General features: G+C 42.6%; 1 protein-coding gene and 1 long non-coding RNA gene across 5 annotated transcripts in view; one reads left to right on the top strand and one right to left on the bottom strand.

Moving 5' to 3' along the window:
* LOC123791878 (uncharacterized) overlaps positions 1-20,681 on the bottom strand; it is an 85,808-nt gene extending 65,127 nt beyond the window's left edge. Inside the window, exons 1-3 of the long non-coding RNA XR_006779544.2 lie at positions 20,477-20,681; positions 18,784-18,893; positions 8,575-8,652 (exon numbers count right to left, since the gene is read on the bottom strand). This is a non-coding gene — a long non-coding RNA (uncharacterized LOC123791878). The remainder of the gene's footprint in view (positions 1-8,574; positions 8,653-18,783; positions 18,894-20,476) is intronic.
* A 626-nt stretch (positions 20,682-21,307) lies between these two features.
* Positions 21,308-23,990, top strand: part of WDFY2 (WD repeat and FYVE domain containing 2) — a 173,181-nt gene continuing 170,498 nt past the window's right edge. For 3 of the 4 annotated variants that reach the window (XR_015725966.1, XR_015725967.1, XR_015725968.1), the window contains exon 1: positions 21,308-21,698. Coding sequence is in view for 1 of the 4 variants with exons in the window: in XM_045796877.2 (XP_045652833.2) it covers positions 21,562-21,698 (137 nt within the window). In the remaining 3 variants the exon portion in view is untranslated. The remainder of the gene's footprint in view (positions 21,699-23,990) is intronic. The other variant, XM_045796877.2, reaches the window with a different exon arrangement.

Genomic DNA, 23,990 nt, shown 5'->3' on the forward strand with positions numbered 1-23,990 from the left:
ACCACTGAAATGTACACATTAGAAGGATGAATTTTATAGTATGTGAATAATGTCAGGAAAGCTGCAATTTAAGTCAATAGGCTGGGTAAAAGTTAAAAAGTAGAATGAAAAAATATCCTATTTAACAATAACAACATTAAGAATGAACTTAACATGAAATATGCTAGGCTAAGAGAAGAATCTACAAATCTTGACTGAGGGTTACAATCAAAGACCTACATAGATAGAAGAATAAAGTCTTTGTTTCTTGATGTTTCAATATTGTGAAGAGTAATTTCTTCCTGAATTCACATATAAATTTAATAGTATCTCAAAGAAAGCCCCAAAGGATTTGTGGGGGGAAGGAAGAGGAAAGGTACCAAAATTTCTAAAAAGAACATATCAAAGAATATACTATATGTAATATAATATTAAAATACATGAAAGAAATATGTCAATGTAGGTTCATCAACTGTAACAACAAATGTATCACTGGTGAGGGATGTTGATAATGGGGAGGTTATGCATGGGGGTGAGGAGGGCAGGAAGCATATGGGAAATCTCTGTATTTTCCCTTAATTTTGCTGTGAACTAAAGCTGCCTTAGAAAATAAAGTAGAAAAAATATATAGAAGAATAAATATGTAAGAATAATGAACATTTTGAAAAAGAAGAGCAGTTAAACATTAAAGATAATATGGTCTTTAAAAAACAGAAGGAGATAAGGATCATATCGGATGTCAAAATATACAATGATACTGACTGAAAGTATACTATTGGTATGGGACTCACAGACAGAAGAACCAATCAGAATAAAAAGTCTGGAAGCAGATTTAAATTTAAGAATTTTTTTATATATTGGGACTGGGTGGCTCAGCCAGTTAAGCATCTGCCTTTGGCTCAGTTCATGATCCCAGGGTCCTGGGATCGAGTCCCGCATCTGGTTCCTTGCTCAGCGGGGAGCCTGCTTCTCCCTCTCCTCCCTGCTTGTGCTTTCTCTCACTATCTCTCTCTCTCTCTCTCAAATAAATACATGAAATCTTTTAATAAAAAAATAATTTATTATACATTAATAACAGCACTTCAATTGAAGAAAGGATGGATTATTTCATAAGTGCTAGTATAACTGCTTAAAGAATAGAAAAAAATAAAGTTAGATTCTTACCTCACAGCTGTAATCAAAAGTTTGGTAGGCTAAAAATTTAAATGCAAACAAGTTTTTAATGAATCTATAAACTGGGAGAAAATAAAGTTTCTCTTGGCTTATGTATATAATCTTGGATACAGAATGTTTCTTTTTTAGTTTTGTAACAGGCAGAATTACAAAGAAAAAAATTGATATATTTGACTTTACTTATTTACTTGTTTTAAAGAATCTTTTTAAAAGATTTTAGTTATTTATTTGTCAGAGAGAGAGTGAGAGGAGAGAGAGAGAGAGAGAGCACAAGCAGGGGGAACGGCAGTCTGAGAGAAGCAGGCTCCCCACTGATTAAGGAACCAGATGTGGGGCTCAATCCCAGGACCCTGGGATCATGACCTAAGCCAAAGGCAGATGCTTAGCCCACTAGGCCACCCAGATGTCCCTCGACTTTTTTTTTTTTAAAGATTTTATTTATTTATTTGAGAGAGGGAATGAATGAGAGAGAGAGAGCAACAAGTAGGGGGGAAGGAGAGGGAGAAGCAGACTTCTCACTGATCAGGGAGCCCAACGTGAGGCTTGATCCCAGGACCCTGAGATCATGACCTGAGCCAAAGACAGACGCTTAACCCATTGAGCCACCCAGGTGCCCAGATACATTTGACTACGTATGATAACCTTCATGCCTAGAAAATTAAATTTAAAATTAGGACAAACTTCAGAAAAACAAGTTGGAATATACGCAATTCTGTATGTAGACCATATATGGATGGATGATAAATGCTGCAATAAACATAGGGGTGCACATATCTTCCAAAATTAGTGTTTTTATATTCTTTAGGCAAATACCCAGTAGCGGCATTGGGTCATAGGGTAGTTCTATTTTTAATTTTTTGAGGAAGCTCCATATTGTCTTCCACAGTGGCCGCACCAGTTTGCATTCCCGCCAACAAGACACAAGGGTTCCTTTTTCTCCACATCCTCACCAACACTTGTTTCTTGGGTTTTTGATTTTAGCCATTCTAACAAGTGTGAGGTGATGTCTCACGTGGTTTTGATGTGCATTTCCCTGTTGATGCGTGATGTTGAGCACCTTTCACGTGTCTGTTGGCCACCTGTCTGTCTTCTTTGGAGAAATGTCTGCTCATGTATAGACAGGCTCTTAAAAGTCAGTAAGAGAGGTAATAGAACTCAATATTTTGCATTCAGAGGCAGTTCACAGAGAAGAAATTATATGGCCAGTAAATACTTTTAAAACTCAGGCTCACTAGAAATCAAAGAAATGCAACTAAAAACAAGATCCCACTTTTCATCTATTAGATTAAGAAAGATGAAAAAGAATGATATACTCAGGGTGACAAAGGTGTAGGGAAAGGACATTTTCAACCACTCTTTGTGGGAAATTGAAACAGTTTAGCAATAAGTGTTTTCAAAACTCTTAAAAATGTGCCCACTGCTTGATCCAGAAATCCCAACTCTTTGTCCTGGGGAAATAACCAGTTATTTCCACAAAGATTTATTTATAAGAAAGTCCATTGAGTCATTGTTTACAAAAGTTTAAAACGAAAGGAAGCAATATAAATGTTTAATAGCAGGGTATTGATTTAAAAACTTACAATATGCCCAAACTGTAAGATATTATGTATCTGTTAAATAATATTTTAACGGTATGTCTATTGACATGGACAATATTTATTACATATCAGTAAGCTAAAGGATAAAATGGCATGAATGTATCTTGTAAAAATTGTAAATGCTACATACACTATTTTGGCAAAGGTCTGAATGTAAATAAGCCACCATGGTTTATTCTGCTGGCAGGAAAAAATGGATCATTTTTCTTTTTCACATATCTCATTTCCATTTTTCTATAATTACATAATAAGATTTTCAACAGAGAATGACAAAATTCAAACACTGAAAGGGGAATAAATGGAGAAATTACCTTTAAAAAATAAAAGAGAGTGGTGCCTGGGTGGCTCAGTCAGTTAAGCGTCTGCCTTTGGCTTGGGTCATGATCTCAGGGTCCCGGGATTGAGTCCCACATCGGGCTCCCTGCTCAGCGGTGAATCTGCTTCTTCTTCTCCCTCTGCCTCTCCACCCCCCCCTTCATGCTCTCTCTCTCTCTCAAATAAATAAATAAATAAATAAAATCTTAAAAAAAAAGAATCCTGGGACGCCTGGTGGCTCAGTGGGTTAAGCATCCCACTTCTGATCTCAGCGCAGGTCTTGATCTCAGGGTTGTGAGTTCAAGCCCTGTGCTTAATAATAAATAGATACGTAAACAAAAGAGAATCCTGAAGACAAATTTTCTTTGTGACTAAATCTCTGACTGTAGATTAGGCTACTTTGGTTCCATGAAAAAGATTCTCTGGACTTCTCCAAATGCTGAACTATGGCTAAATGACAAGAGGAGAGAGGACAGCCTGAATGTTCTTTGTGAAATCCTGCCTGGTCTGTGCTATTTTAAAAATCTTACTAATGGTCATAAAGGATCTTGAAAACTGAAGGCTAAATTATGATGACGGAAATGAATGAGCAGAAAATCTACGGTCTGGGAATTTTTACATGTAGGATAAATCAACTCAGCGTCTCAGTCCTGTTTTCTAGCTGGAGCCGCATAACCCCTGCTGGGGAATTCTTAAGGAGTGGGGCCGGACAGGCAATTTCTTTTTATTATTTGCTCTTCCTTTTTTTCCAAGAATCCTCGGCCTGAAACTTGGCTTCCTGTTGTTCTACTTCTTTAAGAAACAAAAATAAATTCTCGCATAATGGGATCAAAACTTGGTTCTCTCTTACTGTAATGCATTCAGAGATCAGTTATAATGAGCAAAGAGACTGCTCCCTGTGATAGGCAAAATGTGTGGTGACAAACAGACCTAAGGGAGGCTTTTCTCTTCTGCAAACATGGGAATGATATATGCAAAGTGCATAAAGCCAGCCCTGGGAGTGTCCAAGAGTGTTTTCTCTACCCCACTACGTTTGCCTTTTACGCTGTGCCTTCCCTCACACAAAATGTAAGAAATCTGCATGCTTTGGTTATTTATTATTTGAATATGCTATTCATGAAGCCTATCAGTGTTTTTGGTGGGGTCCCCCAGCAAATAGACGCTGAGACAGAGATTCGTGTGCAGAAGGACTATTGGAGAATAATGCCTGTCAGAGAGTGAGGGAAGCAAGACAGGGGCTCACTGGCCCTCATGGGAAGTTCAAGTGGGCATATTGAGGCCAGAGGGCTGGATCTTTATTTTGTTCCATCCCTCACCTCCCAAGGAGAGGGGACCTAAACTTGAGGAAGGAAGCTTCCTTCAGGCAAGTCCTTGGGAGGACTCCGTGGTAAGCAGCCAATACTTCAGGCACCTGGAGGTATGAGGGTTTCCAAACTGAAAGGGATTCTGGGCTGAGAGCAACAGATTCAATATTTGTATGCCCCCCTTTTGCCCCCAAATTCATATGTTAAACCCTTAATCCCCACATGACAGCACTTAAAGGTGGGACACTGGGACATCTGGGAGGTAACCAGGGTTAGATTAGGTCAAGAGGGTGGAGCCCTTATGGTGGGATTAGTGCCTTTACAAGAGGAGAAGGAGATACCCAAGATCCCTCTTTCTGTGATGCAGGTACCAAGGAAGGGCCCTGTGAGGACATAGCCAGGAAGAGGGCTCTCACCAGAACCTGGTCATGCTGGCACCCCGATCTCAGACTTTTAATCTCCAGAACCATGAGAAAGAAATGCTTGTGTAAACCACATGGTAATTTATCTTGGCATCCTGAACTTTCTGAGACACTGGGTGCTACAGCAAACACAGCTAGTAACTTCTATTAACATTGGGACAGTTCCAAAGTCTGTCCTACTCAGGGTAAATGTACAAAAGACAAATTAATAGTTGAAGGTGGAATTCTTAAGAAAGCAGTATTGTTACTGCTTAAGAAAGCAAAATTGTTACTCTCTACCTCCTGCCCCATTATCGGTCCGAGTTATATTGTAAGTTATTCTGTTAATAAAGATGTGAACTTAGTGTCCAAGAGAAAAAGTTTAAATTATATTTGTTTCCCAAATTATATTTGTGTGCACTTTGTTCAGGACACTGAAAAGGCCACTTAGAGTCGGCCGCTAGGTTTCATCCTAAATAGTGAAAAATCTTTGATTCAAACTTCATCTTGAAAAATGAAATAAAAATCGTGAAACAATATTTATTTTTACTTTATATTTAACAAGATGTAGGCTATCATAAGTACGGGCTCACTTTGAGAACTAAGAACAAATCCAGCGACTAATTCAGAATTTTTAACGTAGTTTTTTCCAACAAAATTCTGTACTAGCACAAATGACATTCCTTCCTGCATATCTCAGTTGTGCGGCACCAAAACAAAGATGGACATTTGCTTGAGAGTTTTATTGATTTTACCAGGGTCTCTCAATCCTTTCTTTGAACTCATGGGAGTTGAACTCATCTTTGGAAAAAATCTCTGCTGTTTCATCCTTTGAGATATTTCTTTTTAGTTGTGGACCTCTGCATTCAAACACGGTCTCTCCAGTCCAAAATAGAACTCTTGATTCTTGATCTTCCTTGGCACTGCCCACTCCCCCCACTCCATCTTTTCTCCTCTAGTGGCTCAAGAGAACCATCTAGGAACTAGCTTCGAGTTCTCTTTTCTTCTTTCTCATGCTGCCCCTGATCCATTGGCAAGTCCATTAGCTCTATACCCCCAATTAACGACTTCTCACCACCTCTGCTACCTTCCAGTGCCAGCTGCCGCCAGCCCTTGCCTGAACTACTTCGGTGGCTTTCTAAATGGACCCCAGCTTCTACTCTTGAGTCCCTACAACCACTCTCCACAAAGCAGCCAGAGTGATTCTTAAATGTATATTTATTTTTACGAGGTACTACATTTATGTGGTTCAAAATTCAGTGCGCCAAGAAAGAAGACAGGCCCAGAGAAGTCTTGCATTCCTCACCTCAACCCTCTAATGATAATCACTTCCATTGGTGTCTTTGTCTTTTTTTTTTTTTTAATCTTTCTTGGGTTTTTAAAGCAAATACAAGCATCCACAAATATATCTCCCATCTTATTAGACAAAAGGTAGACTCCCATAGACACCGTTCTCTACTGTTTTAAATCTTGCTTTCTTTCACTGACCAACATGTCCTAAAACTCTTTGCATATTGGTATATAGAGACCTCCCTTGTTAGTTTCCTCAGCTGCATATCATGCCATCGTTGCCAAACCAAGCCCCTTTTGCACAGTTGCATCCATTTGTTGCTCTTACAAACAAGGCAACAATAAATAACCTCAAACGTGTCATTTCATACATGCGGCAATACATCCATGTGATAGAATCACAGAAATACAATAGCCAGATCATATATTTTAGACTATTTGCCAGTGTCAAAATGAAAATTTTAGAGGTCAATCTGGTTGTCGTTTCTCTTGCTTAAAGGTCTCCAAAAAGTACCCATCCTAATCAAGATGAAAACCAAGAACCATAAATCCCCTCCCAAGCTGTCCTTTGCCAACCTCTTCAATATCGCCCCCATTTCCCCTCTCTTGCCCTACGTGACTAAGCACACTGGTCTTCTTTCATTAATCTTGAAAAATTCCATAGCTTTGCAAGACAAGCGATTTCACTTTGTAGTTGACTTGCATTGTATTTGCACTGTATTGTCAAGTATGTATAAAAATGCAGTCATCAGCTGGAGACCTGACGAAGGTGTTGATGCTTGGAAGGGGAGAATCAATACTCATGTTTAATGGAGATGGATATTTGAGTGGGTTTTATAAGCAGTCATTTGATAAAGTAAACATTTCTAGGTTACCATGACTCTTACTTTCCTGCATACCTTCAAACTTTAGGAATTCAGATGATGAATGTTGAGATAATGAGGATGCTCTATCTTTCAGGCGCTGTGTGACCATGGATCCTAGACACGTAAAGGTGAAAGCCTAACCTCATAGGGAAATGCAACATGGCTGGGAAAGAGGACTGGGCGGGATGTTATAAATGCTGTGTTCTGCTATGGGTTCTGCCACGAAACAAGCTGTGAGGCCTTCAGCAAGCCATTCAACCCTTCCCTGCCTCATTTTATTTGTATGAGAAAGAAGAAAATTGAATTCATCATCATTATTCTCAACTCCCCAGGGATTCTTTTTATTAACCCCACCCCCTCATTTTCATAATATATTGAGAAATTTTGTCTACTAAAAATTATTTGTTAGTAATGTATTTATTGTATAAAGTGTTATTATTTAAATTATTTAAACATAAAAATTTATTTATTTACTTATACGTTACCATTTCACAGTTCATTGGTACCACGTTCATATTCATTATTAATTTATCAAAGATATATACAGCTTCCAGTTCTGCTTAGCATTAAGTAATCAACTGACCTTGGTCAAGTTGATGTAATACCACCCAAAGCAAGGAAACTTCATATTTTAATTTTCCTGGCTGGCTTTACCTCGTTGAATCCTTAAGAATTAAGAGGCTGCAGGACGGGAATCTCTGGTCCCAGCTGACAATGAGTTTCCTTACGAGCCTGGGAGTCAGTGTTCTGTATAAGATCTCTAGTATAGCGACTTTTTAGAAGGCGCCTCACAGAGCCCTGGGGCTCAGCAGAGAGGTTCAGAGCAGAAACAAGGGTGGGGAAGGAGAAGGCGAAGCAGGGGGTCTCAGGGCCCCAAACCTATTTTATCCACAGTGGCCCCACTTTTTTCTGTTACATGTGGGGTGCTAAGACTTAGTTTGAAGAAAGGGTTTAAACTATTAAAAAATAATTGGAAAATCTGACAATCGAACTTGATTACATCGATGAGGATAACGAAGCCTAGAAAACGTAGATAAAAGTTGCCCAAGGTTACAGAGCTAACTAATGGCAAAACATTCATTCGGTCAATCCACAGGTATGTATTGAACGCTGTGGAAATAAAAATGATAATTATGAAATTTTGATTCAGTCTTGGTCTAAAAACAGCCTGTGGGTCACCACAGGGTTTGATCAGAAGCATCGGGATGAGAGAATGTTATTTTCATAAACTGATGGAGACGTGACATTTCTGTACGTTACAGCTACATGTATTATTTCATGTCGCTCCTGTTCAGTAAGACAAGAAGGGGCGGGAGGATACTGCATTCTGGTGACCAAAGGAGAGCAGTGAAGAGCAAGCCCTCTTAGGAGATGGGCCAGGTAGGGTAAAAGTCTTGCTTCAGGTCTCTGTGCCAGACCTATTGCTCTCTTCGGTGTTTATACAGGAGGAGCCAAGAGCCCTGCCTCTTCAAGATTATTTGTAGGTTTTTGTTTTATTTCCCAGATAAAGCATGTGATTACCACTAAGCTTGGAAGAAACCTGAGGCTATGGAAAATGTGTTAATTTAATCTATGAAACACATTTGTAAAAGTCAGCTGGTTGAATGTGTCCAATGTAAAAGAATTCACTGGCCTTAGGACCACTTACCTGGGACTGGGTATCAGGTATGTCCTCTTCTTAGTCCAAAGGCCACAGACCGTCTGGTTCTAGCTTTCTCCCTGCAGACTATTTGAAATAAAGGGTGTCTTCAGTAGCTTCGAATACAAACATAACAGAAAGCCTCATTCTTAGCACCAATAAAGAGCCAGGCATTCTTCCTGGCTTTGGAAGATACAGCAAGGAACATGTGGGAAAAGTTTCCTGCTTCCTTGGACCAGAACGGGTTCTCTTGATGATTCCAGGTCCAAGGCTGTTTCTGGTACACTGTGCAAAGTTGAAGACTCATTCAACTGTTTTGCAAATACTTGTCATAACAAAGTATGCTTAGATCTCCTCCACATTATTTATTCATTATTTAACAAATATTTATTGAGTGGTTTCTATTACCAGATTCTCTATGCTAAGTGCTGGGCATCCTGATATGAATTAGTTTTTTTTTTTTTTTAAGACTCCATTCATTTATCTGACACAGAGAGAGAGAGAGAGCACAAGCAGGGGGAGCGGGAGAGGGAGGAACAGGCTCCCTGCTCAGTGGGGGGCTCAATGCAATGAGGGGCTTGATCCCAGGACTCCGGAATCAGGAAGGCAGACGCTTAATCCACTGAGCCACCCAGGTGCCCCTGAATTGGTTCTCAAGGTGCTCACAGACTTATGGGAACATAGACTTGTAAACAACTTTCGAAGCCACGTAATCAGTACAACAGCAGGAGAGGAACAAGGCACAGATGCACTACAAACAGCAACGGATTAACTTCCTCTGGCAGGATATCCAAACTTGGGTTTGAAAGGTTAATAGAACTTCCCAAGCAGACCAAGGATGGCGACAATGGGAATGGCGTACAGAAGGGCGCAGAGACATGAGAACACACACATCCGGAGAACTGTGTGCTGTTTGGAACCGAAGGCGTCTTCAGTACAAAGTAGAGAAGAGGCAGAAATTGATAGACTCTTTATCTAATGGCCTCTGCTTTCTCTGTGAGTTAAGAGAGGCAGCAACTTTTGAGAATGAGGGCAGAGGCTGGGGAGGAAGTTTGAAAGGTTTAAGAGGTGCTGAATTGTTTATAAAATAGAAAGGGTTGGGGGAAATCCCCTCAGGCCCATTAAGAGGGGCCTGTCTTGCTAGACCATAGTTCACCCATGCCGTTGCAATGCCATGTAGCCCGGGAGAAAAGGTATGTACTGATATATACGGATAGGAAAAGATTTTTAAGACAAATCATTTAGTGAATAAAAAGCAAGAGGCAGAACTGTATGTACTAATTTAACTTTCATGTAAAAGGCAGTAGGAAACTTAAAAATACGTCCTTATGTGCATAAAATATCTCTGGAAGAACGCATAAGAAAGCAATAGCTTTGGTCACCTACGGGTAGAGGCTGGATGGCGGGGGCGCAAGGTGGCGGGGGGGGGACACTTTGCACTGTATACGTTTGAATTCTGAATCACAGTAATGGATTATTGACTCAAAAATAAATTAAAAGTGCAATCTTTTACATCTTTTTAGAAAATAAAGAATAATTTCTGAGGGCCATGGAAGATAAAACTAAATTTTGGCCTCATGGCTGTGTCTCTCTGGAAACTTATGCTTAGGCCTAACTTGGGGAAATGCAAAGGGAAAGAATCATTTTCATTGTGGTTTCTAGTCGGGAAAGGTGAGTTGGTTAAGTCATGAGAATTGGAGGTTGAAAGGATCTAGAGAAAACCCTAACCAAGGTTGCTGGCCTGGCCTCTTGTGCTCAGGGCCTCCAACCCCGGCTCCTTCAGCATCCTAGCAACATTGCTTTAGTTACATCAAAGCAGCACCTCAAAAGGATTCCAATTCTTTTATCACACCGGTTTGCGCAAAACCCTATTGGTACAAAGTGAATTAAAACAGAACTCTGATCTTCAGGAGCTGAGAAGTTAAAAGGACAGTGTTTATTACTTAATACATGAACAAATAATGAACAAGACTGATTTTTGTGTGTGGATTGCCAAATCACGTTATCCTACAGACATACACTTTTTAAAAAAGATTTATTTATTTGAGAGAGAGCAAGCACATGCACACAAGAGTGGGGGGAGGGGCAGAGAGCGAAGGAAAAGGATAAGCAGGCTCCCTGCTAAGCATGGAGTGATGTGGGGCTCAATCCCAGGATCCCAAGATCATGACCTGAGCTGCAATCAAGAATCGGACACTCTATTGATGGAGCCACCCACGTGCCCTTTACAGATAGACCCTTTTATCTCGAATCTGATTATAAAGAAATGTCCCGGTTATTCAACAGCGAGCCTGTGAAGTACTGTTTTTGTGCCAGACGATGGCAGGCAATGGTGATACAAGGATGGCCAAACCATAATCCCTGGGGCCTGGGACCACACAAGGTAGTGAAGGAGAGAGACATAAAGATCACTTCAGAATACAATGTGGTATGTTCTACCAGAGATGCCTGGATAGAATTCCGTGGGAGCCCAGAAGAAGGAGCAACACCGCCTGGAAGGAGTTAGGATGGGCTTTGTCGAGGATAAAAGAGGCAACCCAAGTCCTAAATGAGTTGAAGTTGAGGGATGAGAAGGATATTTCAGGCGAAAAGAATACAGTGTGCCGAGGCAGCAAAGCTCAGAACAACACGATGTGCTCTTGGGATACCAAGCAGCGTGATCTGAGTATGGCGTCAGGAGCTTCTCAGGGAGTGGCAAGCACGAGAGCTGGAAAGGCAGGTTCGAACAGGGTTATGAAGTGCCTTATGTGCCAGGCTAACAAGTTCAGACTTTGTCATGTCAGTAAAATACCTTCTTCTCAGTCGACATGCTGAGAGGTTGGTATTTCGCCATTAACGTCTAACCCTCTTCCATGCAGGTCATCCTTCTATTGGCTTCCAGATTCTCGGTAGAGGTGGAATAAGGATGTGGAAGACAGGTTTGTAAACTTAGTGTTAGCTTCCCCATTCTTCCTTTTTATTCTTCTTCCACATCTAACCAGTTATCAAAGTCTGTCACTTATTCTGTCATTTTCTTTGTGTCTTATTAAGTCAACTATTTAGTAAGTGTTTACCCATGACAAGTACTGGGCTAAGGGCCTTATTGACACTATCTTGTTCAATCCTCAAAATGGTCCTGTGAGGTCATGTTCTGGTCGGGGTTCTTGAAAGCAAATAGTAGGGAACTTAAACAGAAAATGAAGTAACTGGAAAGGTGTCAGGCAATTCACAGAATCCATTGGAAGGTAGAGGACCGGGTTCAGGGTGGAGCCAAGGAAGAAGCAGAGCACAAAGTTGAGATCCTACCTCAGGTATAATTTTCAAGGAGGTACTCCACCATGCCTCTGGATTCTTTTCTTTTCTTTCTTTCTCTCTTTTCTTTCTTTCTTTTTCTTTTTCTTTTTTATTTTCTTTTTTAAGTAAGCTCTGTGCCCAATATGAGGCTTGAACTCACAACCCTGAGATCGAGAATTGCATACTCTACTGACCCAGTCAGCCAGATGCTCCCAGGCCTCTGGATTCTCATCTCACCACAGAGGGCTCAAAGATCCTCAAACTGGCCACATTGTCTTTGCATCACTATTCCCCAGTACAGAGAGACGAGTGAGCATCAACTGGCCCTGCCCAGAGCACGGGCTTGTGTCCTAGATGCCAGGGGCTGGCAGAAGAACAGCTTCCCCTGTGTGTCTTCCCATTTACGTTGAGATTCACTCAAATTTGGAAGGACATTGAAATACCGGACAGCAAAAACAACAAGTGTCCACCAGTGCATTTTGTAGATGAGGGAGGGAAGAGACCCAGAGCAGGTAGGTTAGTTACCCAAGTAACACAGCAAGTCAGTGGCAGAGCCAGGATCGGCGCCCAGATCAGTTTGTCTGCAAAGCCCACGCTGTTATGCAATCTACTGCACTGCCTTCTCTAAACCATTCCAGCGCTGTTTCACAGCCCACACACCAGTCCGGGCGCCCATCACCTCGTTTGCATCACTGCCTCCTACCTGGTCTCTCAGATTTGTGTTTTCCCATCTCAGTTCATTCTCTACATAGTCGCTAAGATAATAGTTTTTGAGTACCGTCTACATCATGTCAGCCTCTTGTTAAAAAACCTGTGACTCACCCCTTCAAGAGCCTTTCCTGACTAATATCATTCCACCCTGATCACTCCCTCAGTAATCAGTCAAATAATGTTGCTGCAGTGCCATCACAGATGTATAATTTATACTACACTATCGTATACTTATTAATAGTCTCTAGCTATTACATTTACATGTGACTTTACTGAGGTCACACAGCCTGTCTTCTGCTGCTTTTGTGACTCTAATGATAGATACTAGCATCTAGTACAGGGAATGCCTTGTCGTCTTTGAATCCCAGGACCCTCCAGAATATGTGCCTTACCATCATCAATGTTATTATTGGCAGAGCACTTAGCATTTGTGAATTAATTATTAGCCTCCCTGAGATTTTTCAACTGCTTCTTAGCTTTCTCGGCCACAGGTACTGTGCCCCGCCAAGAGTCCGTGCGTTAAAAACAATCGCTGATAACGATGATCATTTCATTTCCTTTTTTGGAAGTGTTTAATTCTTTACTCCACCCCCAGAAATGGTAAGTTGAGGAAAGGTAAAAGGTGGTATCCTTTTTGTGGAGCTGGGAGGTGAAAGGAAATAGCATCTAGAGCATGCTTTGCCCTTTTTGGTTAGGAATAATAAAAGGATCGTAAGCATGGAACATAGCATGCAGTTAGGGACTCTGGCTGGCCAAGTTGCCGGCTTGAGGTTCCTATAGGAAAGCTACAGGAACCTTCTGGCCTGGTGCCTGAATTGCCTCCATAGTTAGAGGGCACCTTTCACAACTAATAGTGACCCTCAAAGACCCCTAGATCCCTGTAAATCAGGACCAAGAGGGCCAAGAGAAAGAATGACTCAGGCATTTCACTTTCTATTTCCTTTGCTCCTGGCTCCAATTACTTTTTTTGAGGATCTGTCTCTTTCTTGAGGTTAGACATCAGAGGAGGTCACACCTACACACAGAGCACATAGCTTGGTGATCAACAGATGGTGATCAGTCCCCAGTAGAATTAACAAAACTCAGAATTTATTTAAGGGGTATTCACATATGCTCTGGTCATTTTATAAATGTCAAGAGTAAGGATAAAAAAGATGGGGTTTCTGTACTCAAGGACTTAACCATCTATCAGAGGAAACAAATCTATGAAGCAAATAATTGATGAACAGTGAGTAAGGCAATATATTAAGTTTGTACTGTGTATAAGAAAGACACACAGAAGGACCTAATCCACTCTTTGGGGTGAGGGATCCTGAAAGACCTTACAGAGGGTGAAATGCTTAGCCCGGAGTTGAGAGCAGAGTAAGAGTTTGCCAGACAGATGAAGTGGGGAAAGAACATTCCCAAAAGAGGGTAGAAAGCTAAACTATGGGATGAAAGGCTTAGAGAATTGTATGTAGTTTGGATCCCGAAGATGCTTATTCTGCATCCATTCTTTCCTTCCCTCCAAATTTCCCAGCCAAGGGTTGAGTATTATTGTCAGCTCCAAGGATGGGTCTTGGTTGGCCTTAGCCAGTCAGCAGAAGCCATTCTTTTGTTATAGCCGGCTCTGGGAGAAGCATGTCACCCAAGCCTAAGCAAATCAGCCATGGCATTCCTCAGGGATGTTAGTTCAGGGCTGGCCAATGACCAATCAGAAAGAAGTCCAGGATTTTGGATTGATGGTTGGGGGAAGAGAGGCATTCAAATAGAAGAAAAAGCATTTAAACCTGAGAACTGCTGGTTTCTATTTTGTTACCTCAAGGAGAGCCAACCAGAGGATAAAGATGTCACACAGAACTAAGCGAATGGAAGAGAAATGGAGCCAATGACATGACCAAAATCTGATCAGTTAAGTAGATGCTGGTATTCCCTCCATTGTTTAAAAGATCAAGTAGAATTTCATGTTCCTTGCAGCTAAAACCATTCTACCTGAGGCAGTGTTACTGGAGGTGAGGTCTGAGGGGGTAGAAAGTGGGAAATGGATCACAGAGTTGGGCATGAGCCATATGAATGAATGTAGTTTCAATGCTAGAGACATGGAAAGCTCTCAAAGGTTTTAGGCTATGTTAGGGAGTGACATGAGTTTTAGAAAGATGACTCTGGCAGCAATGAGAAGGATGGCTTGGAGAGAGCAAGGCTGGGGGCAGTGAGACCCGTGAGGAAGCTACACCATGGCTCTACTTGACTCAGCATTCCTCTCGGGGGTGTGGCTTCTAGCTCCTTTTTGCACCAACCTCAAAAGAGAATCAGCTTTTTGAAAATACTTAATCTGTGAACATATGATATAGGATATAAATTCCTTAGGATTTCATACCCTGGAAGCAAAAATGTATGTTTCAGGAGCCCATGAAATTCTTCAGGGTTTTATTGTAGGAGAACAAAGTTTGGGTTATACCATTTGGGCTATCATTAATATCTTGGCTTCTTTCTCTTTCTTTTTAGGTCTTTGAATGTGCTCTCTACTGCCTCTGAACTCTTTTGTCAATACAGTCTTTTTCCCTATTGCTTGAGGGTTTTTTTTTGTTCCCTTCCACCCCACCAAACAGAAAGGCGGTTGAAGAAAAAGACTAATGTTGATTTGGTTGGCACAAAAGCCCTTTTCCCATGGTATCTGTTGCTGTTAAGGAAAATTAACCTGATCCTAACTAATTTTACTCAAGGGGAGGTATCTTTGGTAACAAACACTTGTACTGATCTCTTTGGCCTCCAGTATTAACTGCCAAGTAAACTGTATTGATAGAACTATGGGTATATGACTCTTCCGTGATCCATTTCACCAGAACCTGTTCTGCAGACATTAAGATTCAATTAATCTTTCTACTCACTTGTCATTACTGAGCTTCCTCTTCATGCCTAGCCCTGTGTTTGATACCAGAGGCAGTTCAACAGGAAAGGAAAGCTGTCTCTGCTTAAAGACGGCTTATGGTTTAGATTCTGAGGATGGGAAATGCTTTTCTTAAAATCATGTCAGTGAGGCCTAAGCATATACTAAAGTTGGTTTATATGTAAGATGGCTGCATTATGCTGATCCTTGAAGCGTATTAAAAACTTTAAAAAGTGTCATCAGATAGCCAAAGAGTTTCAGATACAATCCTGCTAGGACTTCAGTGGCAACGCTAGAAGTTTGGTCATTAACCACAACCTCAGTCAAGGTCTTTGAGATAAAGATGATCTCATTCTTCATTTACAGAATCACTTATTTTCCTCATGTGGATAATTTTAGGCGGAAAATGGAACCCAAAACAGGCACATGTAGAAAAACGTGGTATCCCCCAAAAGCTGTCACAAAATACAAAACATTCATTCCTTAGTAAAGTAATTGCAGTTACGTATGAGACCTAGAGACTGATTCCTTCCAAATGGATTAATCAGGGGCGCCTGGGTGGCTCGGTCGTTAAGCGTCTGCCTCCGGCTCGGGGCGTGATCCCAGGGTCCTGGGATCGAGCCCGCCATCGGGCTCCCTGCTCAACGGGAAGCTTGCTTCTCCCTCTCCCACTCCCCCTTATTGTGTTCCCTCTCTCGCTGTCTCTCTCTCTCTCTGTCAAATAAATAATCTTAAAAAACGACAAATGGATTAATCATTTTGCCTAGATGGCAATATATTTCACCCCTCCTCCCATCTGAATATTTTGTAGGAGAAACATTCATTCCTCATAGGTCCCATCTAATTCCTTCCTACATTCTATTTAACATTATTTGATGCAGAAAATTTAGAGCAGAACGGACCACAATAGCAGAACCTGAGCATAGTCCTGACCTTTATTTTTAAACCAACATCTTCTCACACCAACTCCTCTTCACTTCTTGCTCACTGTACCCAGAGCCAGGGGCCTTCCAATGATGAAATCAAGATATGAGCCAAACTGAGCTCTGTCCTTGACTTCACAAGGGTTACATCGAGTACCTAGCTTACTCCCTGGAACATAGCAGACACTGATTCGCTGGAAGAAAGAATGAAGATAGTGTCCATGGAACTGTGAGTAGGTCTGAATTTTCTGAAGTTAAACCAAGGATTCTAACAGATTTAAAACCTCTGACTGGTAAACTGAGGAGTTTAGGTTTCCATTTATGCTTTCAGCCAACAAACATTTTTTGAGAGCTACTATGTTGTTGAAATAGTGGATCCGCTTCTTCACAAAATGCACTTGGGATTCCTCTGCTTTGCTCTTGGTTTTCTAAAGAGAAGACCTAATCAGTCATAGTCCTTGCCTCTCACTTGAGCTCCTTTCAGGGCTAGTGTATGGGCGGGGCTGCGGTAGCCTGAATGTTATTAGTGAAGACAAAGCAAAGAAGGAACAGAAACAAACTCTCTTCCTCCTTCCCTCTTTTCTTTCACTATTTCACCCCGCAGCCATTTCCCTAAGGCTGGTTTCCACTCCTACTTCATCCTGCCCTGCTTTCCTAGTTCCTCTGCAGAAAATTCTGGGAGAATTAATTTTCCTCTGAAATACAGATGAACCTAACCGGTGGGAATGCAAAATGATACGGGCACTTTAGAAGACAGACTCGCAGTGGCTTATAAAAATAAACATACTCTTACCATACGATCCAGCAATCGGGCTCTTTGGTATTTGCCCAAAGGAACTGGAAACTTGTGCCCACAGAAAAACCGGAACACGGACATTTATAGTTTTATCTATAATTGCCAAAACTTGGGAGCATCCAACATGGCCTTTAGTAGGTGAATGGACAAACAAACTATGATACAGACAGACAACGGAATATTACTCAGCACTAAAAACAGATGAGCTATTGAGCCATGAAAAGACATGGAGGAAACTTAAAAGTCTATTGCTAAATTAAAGAAGCCAATGTGAAAAGCCTACATATCAACTATATGTACAAGCAACATTCATTCCGCATAGGCCCCATTTAATTGCTTCATACATTCTATTCAACACTATTGGATGCAGAAGACTTAGAGCCGTGTGATTCCAACTACATGACATTCTGGAAAAGGCAAAACTATGGGGACAATAAAAAGATCAGTGATTACCAGGGGTTTGGGGAGGAAGGGGTGACTAGGCAGAGCACAGAGGACTTTAAGGGCAGTGAAACTATATATACAGTATTATTATCATGGATACGTGTCATTGCACATTTGTCTAAATGCATAGAATGTACACCAACAAGAGCCAACCCTAAGGTATACTATGGACTTTGGGTGGTAAAGATGTATCAGTGTAAGTTCACTGATTGTAACAAATGTCCCACTCTGGTGAGGGATGTAGATATGTGGGAGACTATGCCTATGTGGGGGCAGGGGCCATATGGGAACTCTCTGTACTTTCCAGTCAATTTTACTGTGAACCTAAAACTGCTCTAAAAATATATTTAAAAATATATAGAAACAGATACAGAGAGGAACCTTACTTCATACCTTCGTATATATGAAAACCTATTGTTAACCCAAGCCTGTCCAGGCTAGAGGGAATGGAGAGGAAGATTAGGGGAAAAGTTTAGCCAAAGTCTTGCGCTTGCTTCTGGCACAGGTGAGTAGGGCAAAAAGCCACAGGCTGTGTTCTGTTACTCAATGGACCACACACAAAAAAGACATTGGTCTGATCCGAAACACTAGATGCTACCAGTGGTAGAGCTAGCAGCCTAGCTAGTTCCTCAGGCTGGGGAAGAAAATAGGGAAGGGGAGATGTGCTCCATGGTTGGAAGCCCAGCCCTCAGTACCACTCATCACTTCTCCTGCACCCTTCCATTGGATTCCCAGGTCTGGGCTTCCTAGAAAAGACTAGAAACTAAGGGTCACCTGCTTTAGAATCACCTGAAACTTCATAAATATTCATATTCTCAGGCCAAGCTCCCAGAGAACCAAATTCGGTTATTCAGGGATAAGGTCCAGGGATCTGCATTTTTAAGAAGTTCCCAAGGCAGTCTAATGTGCATCTAGGTGTCAGAGCCACAAAACGTTGCTACTGAGGGGGCCCTTGTGCCTGCTGCCAGGAAGAGAAGGGGTAATTGCAGATGAGGCCTTTCTTTTGGATACCAATTATTCACCTGCTGTCTTTACCATATTGGTATTATCATCTGCCTGTTGTGTATATTCTCCCAAGGATCATCCCATCCCAGGAATGAGAGCAAGGTCCAGATTCCAGTCTTTCCGTTATGCTCTAATGGAAAAGAGTTAAATTCAGACCTGCCTTCTAGTTCTTTCTATTCATTCATTTGACAAATACTTACAGCATGCCTCCTAATGTGCCAGCTGCTTATCCTAGGGGTTGGGAATCCAGTGATGTGTAGGCAGATAAGGTCCTTTCTCTCCTGGTGCTTCTCCTCTATAAGAGGCAGCACTAAGAAACAAATAAGAAACGGAGATTATTTTGGGCAAAAGTGAGGACTGGAAAACAAAACAGGGTGATGTGACAGTGAAGAGTTATGAAGAGGTGGGGTACATGAGAGGTGGGAGGGTAATATTCTCTAAGGAGCTTAAAGTGGGGTGAAGACTGAGTGGTGAGAAGAAAATATCTAGAGGTAAACACTGCAAGGACCACCAGCAGGAAGAAGGTTGGTGTTTCTGAGATTTTCCAAGTCAGGGCTTAGACAGTACTGAACAGCAGGAGAGGTGAGGGTGGAGAAGCATTTTATCCCAAGTGCAATGGTAAGCCACTGGTAAATTTTAAGCAGAGGAATAACATGATCTGGTTTATATTTTAAAACAAAATCCTCTGGCCGCTGTGATAAAAATTTGAATTGAATGGGTTGGGGTTGGGCTGAATGGGGGAAGGGTTCAAGAGAAGAAGCTAGGAAAGCAGTTAGGTTACTGTGGTACCAGAGGGCAGAGCATATGGTGACCTGGACTGGGGTAGAGGTGGCATGAGTGGGAAAATTCAAGATCTACTTTGGAGGTAGAGCTGATCGCACTTGTTAATGGTTTGGATAGGAGTTGTGAGGAAAAGAGAAGAATCAAGGATGACTCTTAGGGACTTCATTTTGAACCATTGAGTGACAGAAGCAGCAGATTTAAAGATACTGTTTGGGAATGTTTGGAACACCTATTAAACAGTTAAGTGACAAAGTAGAGTAGCATTAGATATAGGAGTCTGGAGTTCAGTAGTGAGGTCAGGGGTAGAGATAAGGGCAGTCAGGAGCATAAGAATAATATTAAACACCATATGGTAGGCTGAATAATGACCCCTCAAATATGTCCATGTCCTAATCCCTGAATCCCTAAAGGATCTATTGTGCATGAAAGCAATTAAAATATGTCTTTTGTAGGTCTCGCACAACACCCAAGGTAGGTATTATTACTTTCCACTTACTAGATGGGGAACCATCTTAATAGATGAGGCTCAGAGAAGTGGAATGCCTTGTTCCAGGTCCCAGACTTGGTAAATACCTGTCTCACTTTGAAGTGTCTTACAGAATTTCTGCAAAGATGGAAGGTGGTAAAGAGTTGCACTGTGTGCTTTGAGACAGGTCCTTTGCAGCATACTGCCTTGGCTGCCAAAAACGTGTCCTAGAAATGCATTTCTGTAAGGCCTGTCATTTCTTTGCCCAGCTCTGGCATATTATTTTTCTGACCTCCGGAGCCCTTGCCAGACCAATCACACCACATGGCCACTCCCCAGTTAGTTTGTTAGCTCTGGGAGGGCTTAGTAGGGTCATCACATAATGAACGACCCCACATTCCAGGCCCTGTGCCAGGCACCTAACATTCATTCAATAATCACAGTAACTGTCTCCATTGTCTCTGGAGCAAGCTAGAACGGCTGGATGACTGGGGAATGGAAAGAAGACAGGACCAGGAACAAGGAGACCCGGGGTTCAAGTCGGGCGGTGGGGGTGGGGGAAAGAGGTGGCGCATAGCCCTAAATAGGAGCTAAAGTAACCTTGCGCTAGTAACTTAGTCGTTTAAGAAAACCAGAAATCTTACACTACAGATGATTTCGAAACTCCCTCGAAGATACTTGTATGAGAGATTCTCTTCTTTCCCCATCTCTAGGGCTCCAGTATTACAGGTAGCAGTCTGAACAATGGCTATAGTGACCGCCTGTCTGTTCATCCCTGGGCTGCCCCTCAATTCCCTCCTTACACGTGAGTCGGGGCCGCGGCCGGGCTCCGAATTGGGCGATAGGTCATTCCAGGATAAGGGAGAGGAGGCTCCGAGAAACTACAACTCCCAGGAGCTCTCGGGCTGCCACTCGGCAGCCTGGGCCTGGTGCATGCTGGGAGTAGTACATTGCCTCCTGCCGCAGCAGGCTCATTGTTAAGGCAGCTCGGGACAGGTGACCCGTGCGCATGCCCAGTCACGTCCCAACTAGTTTGGCTTCTTTCCTTCCCGGAGGAGCCTTCTCTTTCCGGCCTCGCCCAGGCGCGCTTTTCCCCGCCCCACTCCCGCCCTCTTTGTAGGGATTTTGCAAGGGGCGGGGCCTCTGGCGAGCGCGTTCCCAGGGGTGTTTACACGCGCGTTCATGGGAGATTAAAAAGGGAGGGGACTAAACATTGGATGTGGAAGGTGGCGAGTCTAGGAGACCGCAGATAATGGAAAGCGCATGCGTTCCAGGGGCGGTGCTGCAAAGCTTCGGGAATCACGGAGGGGCGGAGCGGAAACCGTCTATGAGCTGACGCACGCGCATTGGGCCGCCAGCGCCCCGCCTCCTTCTTCAGGTTTCCTCTCCTCCTCCACCGCTCTTCCGGAAGTGCAGCCGCCCTCGCGCCCACCAGCGGCCACCCCCTGCGGCAGGCCCCGCCCCCTACCGGCTCCGCCCCCCAGCTCTCCGCCCCCTCCTCTGGTGGTGGCGCCGGCTTGCAGCCCGGGTCGTGGCGGTTTCGGTGCCGCAAGCCGGGAGCGCGGAGTCGTTCCCGGAGCGGCGGCCAGGCTATGATCGCGGGTCCCTGGCGTCCCGCTCCGGTCACCCAGAGTCCCTGTCTCAGCTTGTGCCCGTACCCGAGCGGTCTCCTCAGCCCGGCCCCGCGGCGCGGTTGGCGGCGGCGCCCCCGGCGCGCCCCCTCCTCCCGATGGCGGCGGAGATCCAGCCCAAGCCGCTGACCCGCAAGCCCATCCTGCTACAGCGGGTCGAGGGGTCCCAGGAGGTGGTGAATATGGCCGTGATCGTGCCCAAGGAGGAGGGCGTCATCAGCGTCTCGGAGGACAGGTACGGACCGCCGCCCCTCGGCCGCGAGGAGGGGCGGGACAGGCAGGCGGTCCCGGAGCCCGCGTCCCGGGCTGTGCCTCCACGTCGGCGCAAGTGTAGACGTACTCCCCCAAGTTTTTATTATAATGCGCATCCTGGTGGTGCTGGTGTCCAGCTGCGCTCCGTCGCCGCTGCGTGGCTCTGGGAAGCGGAGACCAGACAGCGGCGTGCGCTCTGGCCTTGCCCGGGGCCGGTGGCGCAGGCCGGGCCAGGGTGGCCCTTGGACTAACGGTGCGCCGGTCACTGGACCTTGGTCCAGCCCTAAGGACGGGAGGGGAAGAAGGTGGGGCCGCCCAGCCCTGCAGGTGTGTGCGTGGGGAGGATGCTCCGAGAGCCTTTGCTAGATAACTGAGGATTTTTGAGTACTCTGATACAGTTCTTAGGGCTCCAGTCGGAAAGTAAATGCCACTCCCTTTTCCCAGACAGTTTCACCGAATCCACATCTCCTGTACCTCTTACACTGAATTCAATGAATATTCTAAGTTGTGAAAAGAGTATAACTTTGGGCTTCTGCCCGTAAGGAGAGATACCTTCTCTTCTTAACTCTCTTCTTATTTCTTCGAGCTCAAGGGGAAGCGCCTAGAACTTGCAAGGGACCACTGCTGCAAATAGCTCTCGAGTTCCTTCCTTTTGCTTGCTTCCTTTCTTTTTGCTTAATTTTGCTTAATTTGCAGAAGTGGAGCCAGTTGTTCTGCCTTTAATAATTTACCTTGTTTTTCAGACAATAGCATTTGCGCTTTAACTTAATTCATTTAATATGCACAAATTAAGCTGATGAAGCTGATTTCCATAGGAATGATGCATGAATATAGTAATTATGGTATTTATCTGGAATTGTTGTTTTGATAATACCAACTAGCGTTCTAAAAAATGTAGCACTAGAGAGGTATATGACAAGGGGCTTTTACCTTAAAACAGTAGTTAGGTTTTCTTGATGTAAATTTAAATTATGCTGAGGTAGAGAATTTTTTTCTCTGTGACTGGTACAGTTGCAGGGAGGGGTAAAGTAGCAACGTGTTCATTACTGTCTTTATAGTCATTTCAGCACTTTGCATACAGTGTGGCCTCAAAAAAATTTGCCTGATAGTTCTATTCATATGATAGGTTCTTCAATATAACTAGGATGAGTATATTAACCACAAGTGCATGTCTACATCATACTCTTTACAAATGGCCAAAAAGTGCTTGATTAATTTCCTAGATCCAATGGGGAAAATTGTAAACATAGGCCAGTGGCAAGCAGTCTACAATGAACAGAAGAAATATGGTACCAAAATGGAGTATATGGATTAAAAACCTTCTGAAATTCACAAAGAAGTTTACGAGTGCTTAATTTTTTTTTTTTTTTTTGATAGAGGCAAAATTCTATTAAGGAGATCACTTCTGGACCTAGAAATTTTTTTTTTTTTTTTTACAGAATTGTTTCTAAAGGGATATATTGACGTCACTTTCCCAGTCTATAACTCCTGTAGATGAAACCGCTCAACCTAACTGCTGTAGGAAATTCATAAATAAGTTTGTTGAGTCCAGTAAAAGAAGGAGTAAGGTAGTTAAGTTCCTTTAATATTAGTTTTGAAACTGTTTGCTTTGATAGATGGTTTGAGAGTAGAGGTTAGTCTTCAGGGTTTTGTTTTGTTTTGTTTAAGAGTTCAGAGGGATTTTAGAGGTTATTTGCTCTAACCGCTTCATTTTGTGAACCAGAAAATGTAGGCCAGAAAATTTACCTGCCCAAATCTCCTGATTCCCATTTCAGTGTGTTTATCTGGAAGGAAAAAGCTTTAGTGGGATGCATTTCAAGGTGTTTGGAGAAGCAGAAGTAGCATATATGAAAGAAACTGAAAGATAAATTTCATTTGATTACAGGACAAAAGAAATGTGAAATTTAGGTGTATAGTAACTTAATTTTCACTTTTTTAGTTTACAATGTAAATAATAGGAATTATTTTATTATAGAGTTACTGTTAAATAAGTAAGGCCCACCCATAAGTCCAGAATTATTCTTTACATATATTTTACTAATACTCAAATTGACAAATCTGTGTTTCCATACTCACAGGTGACAATACCTTTGTTATTTACAACTCAGTTTTGATTATGGTTTTCAGGAAAAGAGAATTGCTGTGTATTCTTTCAAAATCCCCTGTCAGTGCCATTTGACATAATGCTAAAGATATGAAGATTGAATATTGATTTTCATCAAAACCTACAAAGCCATTTTCATTAACTGCTTCAACTAGAAACTAATAGTTTTCA

Source organism: Ursus americanus, chromosome 10 (genome assembly GCF_024610735.1).
Source record: "Ursus americanus isolate L20-20 chromosome 10, mUrsAme1.1.p, whole genome shotgun sequence".
NCBI classification, from domain to species: Eukaryota; Metazoa; Chordata; class Mammalia; order Carnivora; family Ursidae; genus Ursus; species Ursus americanus.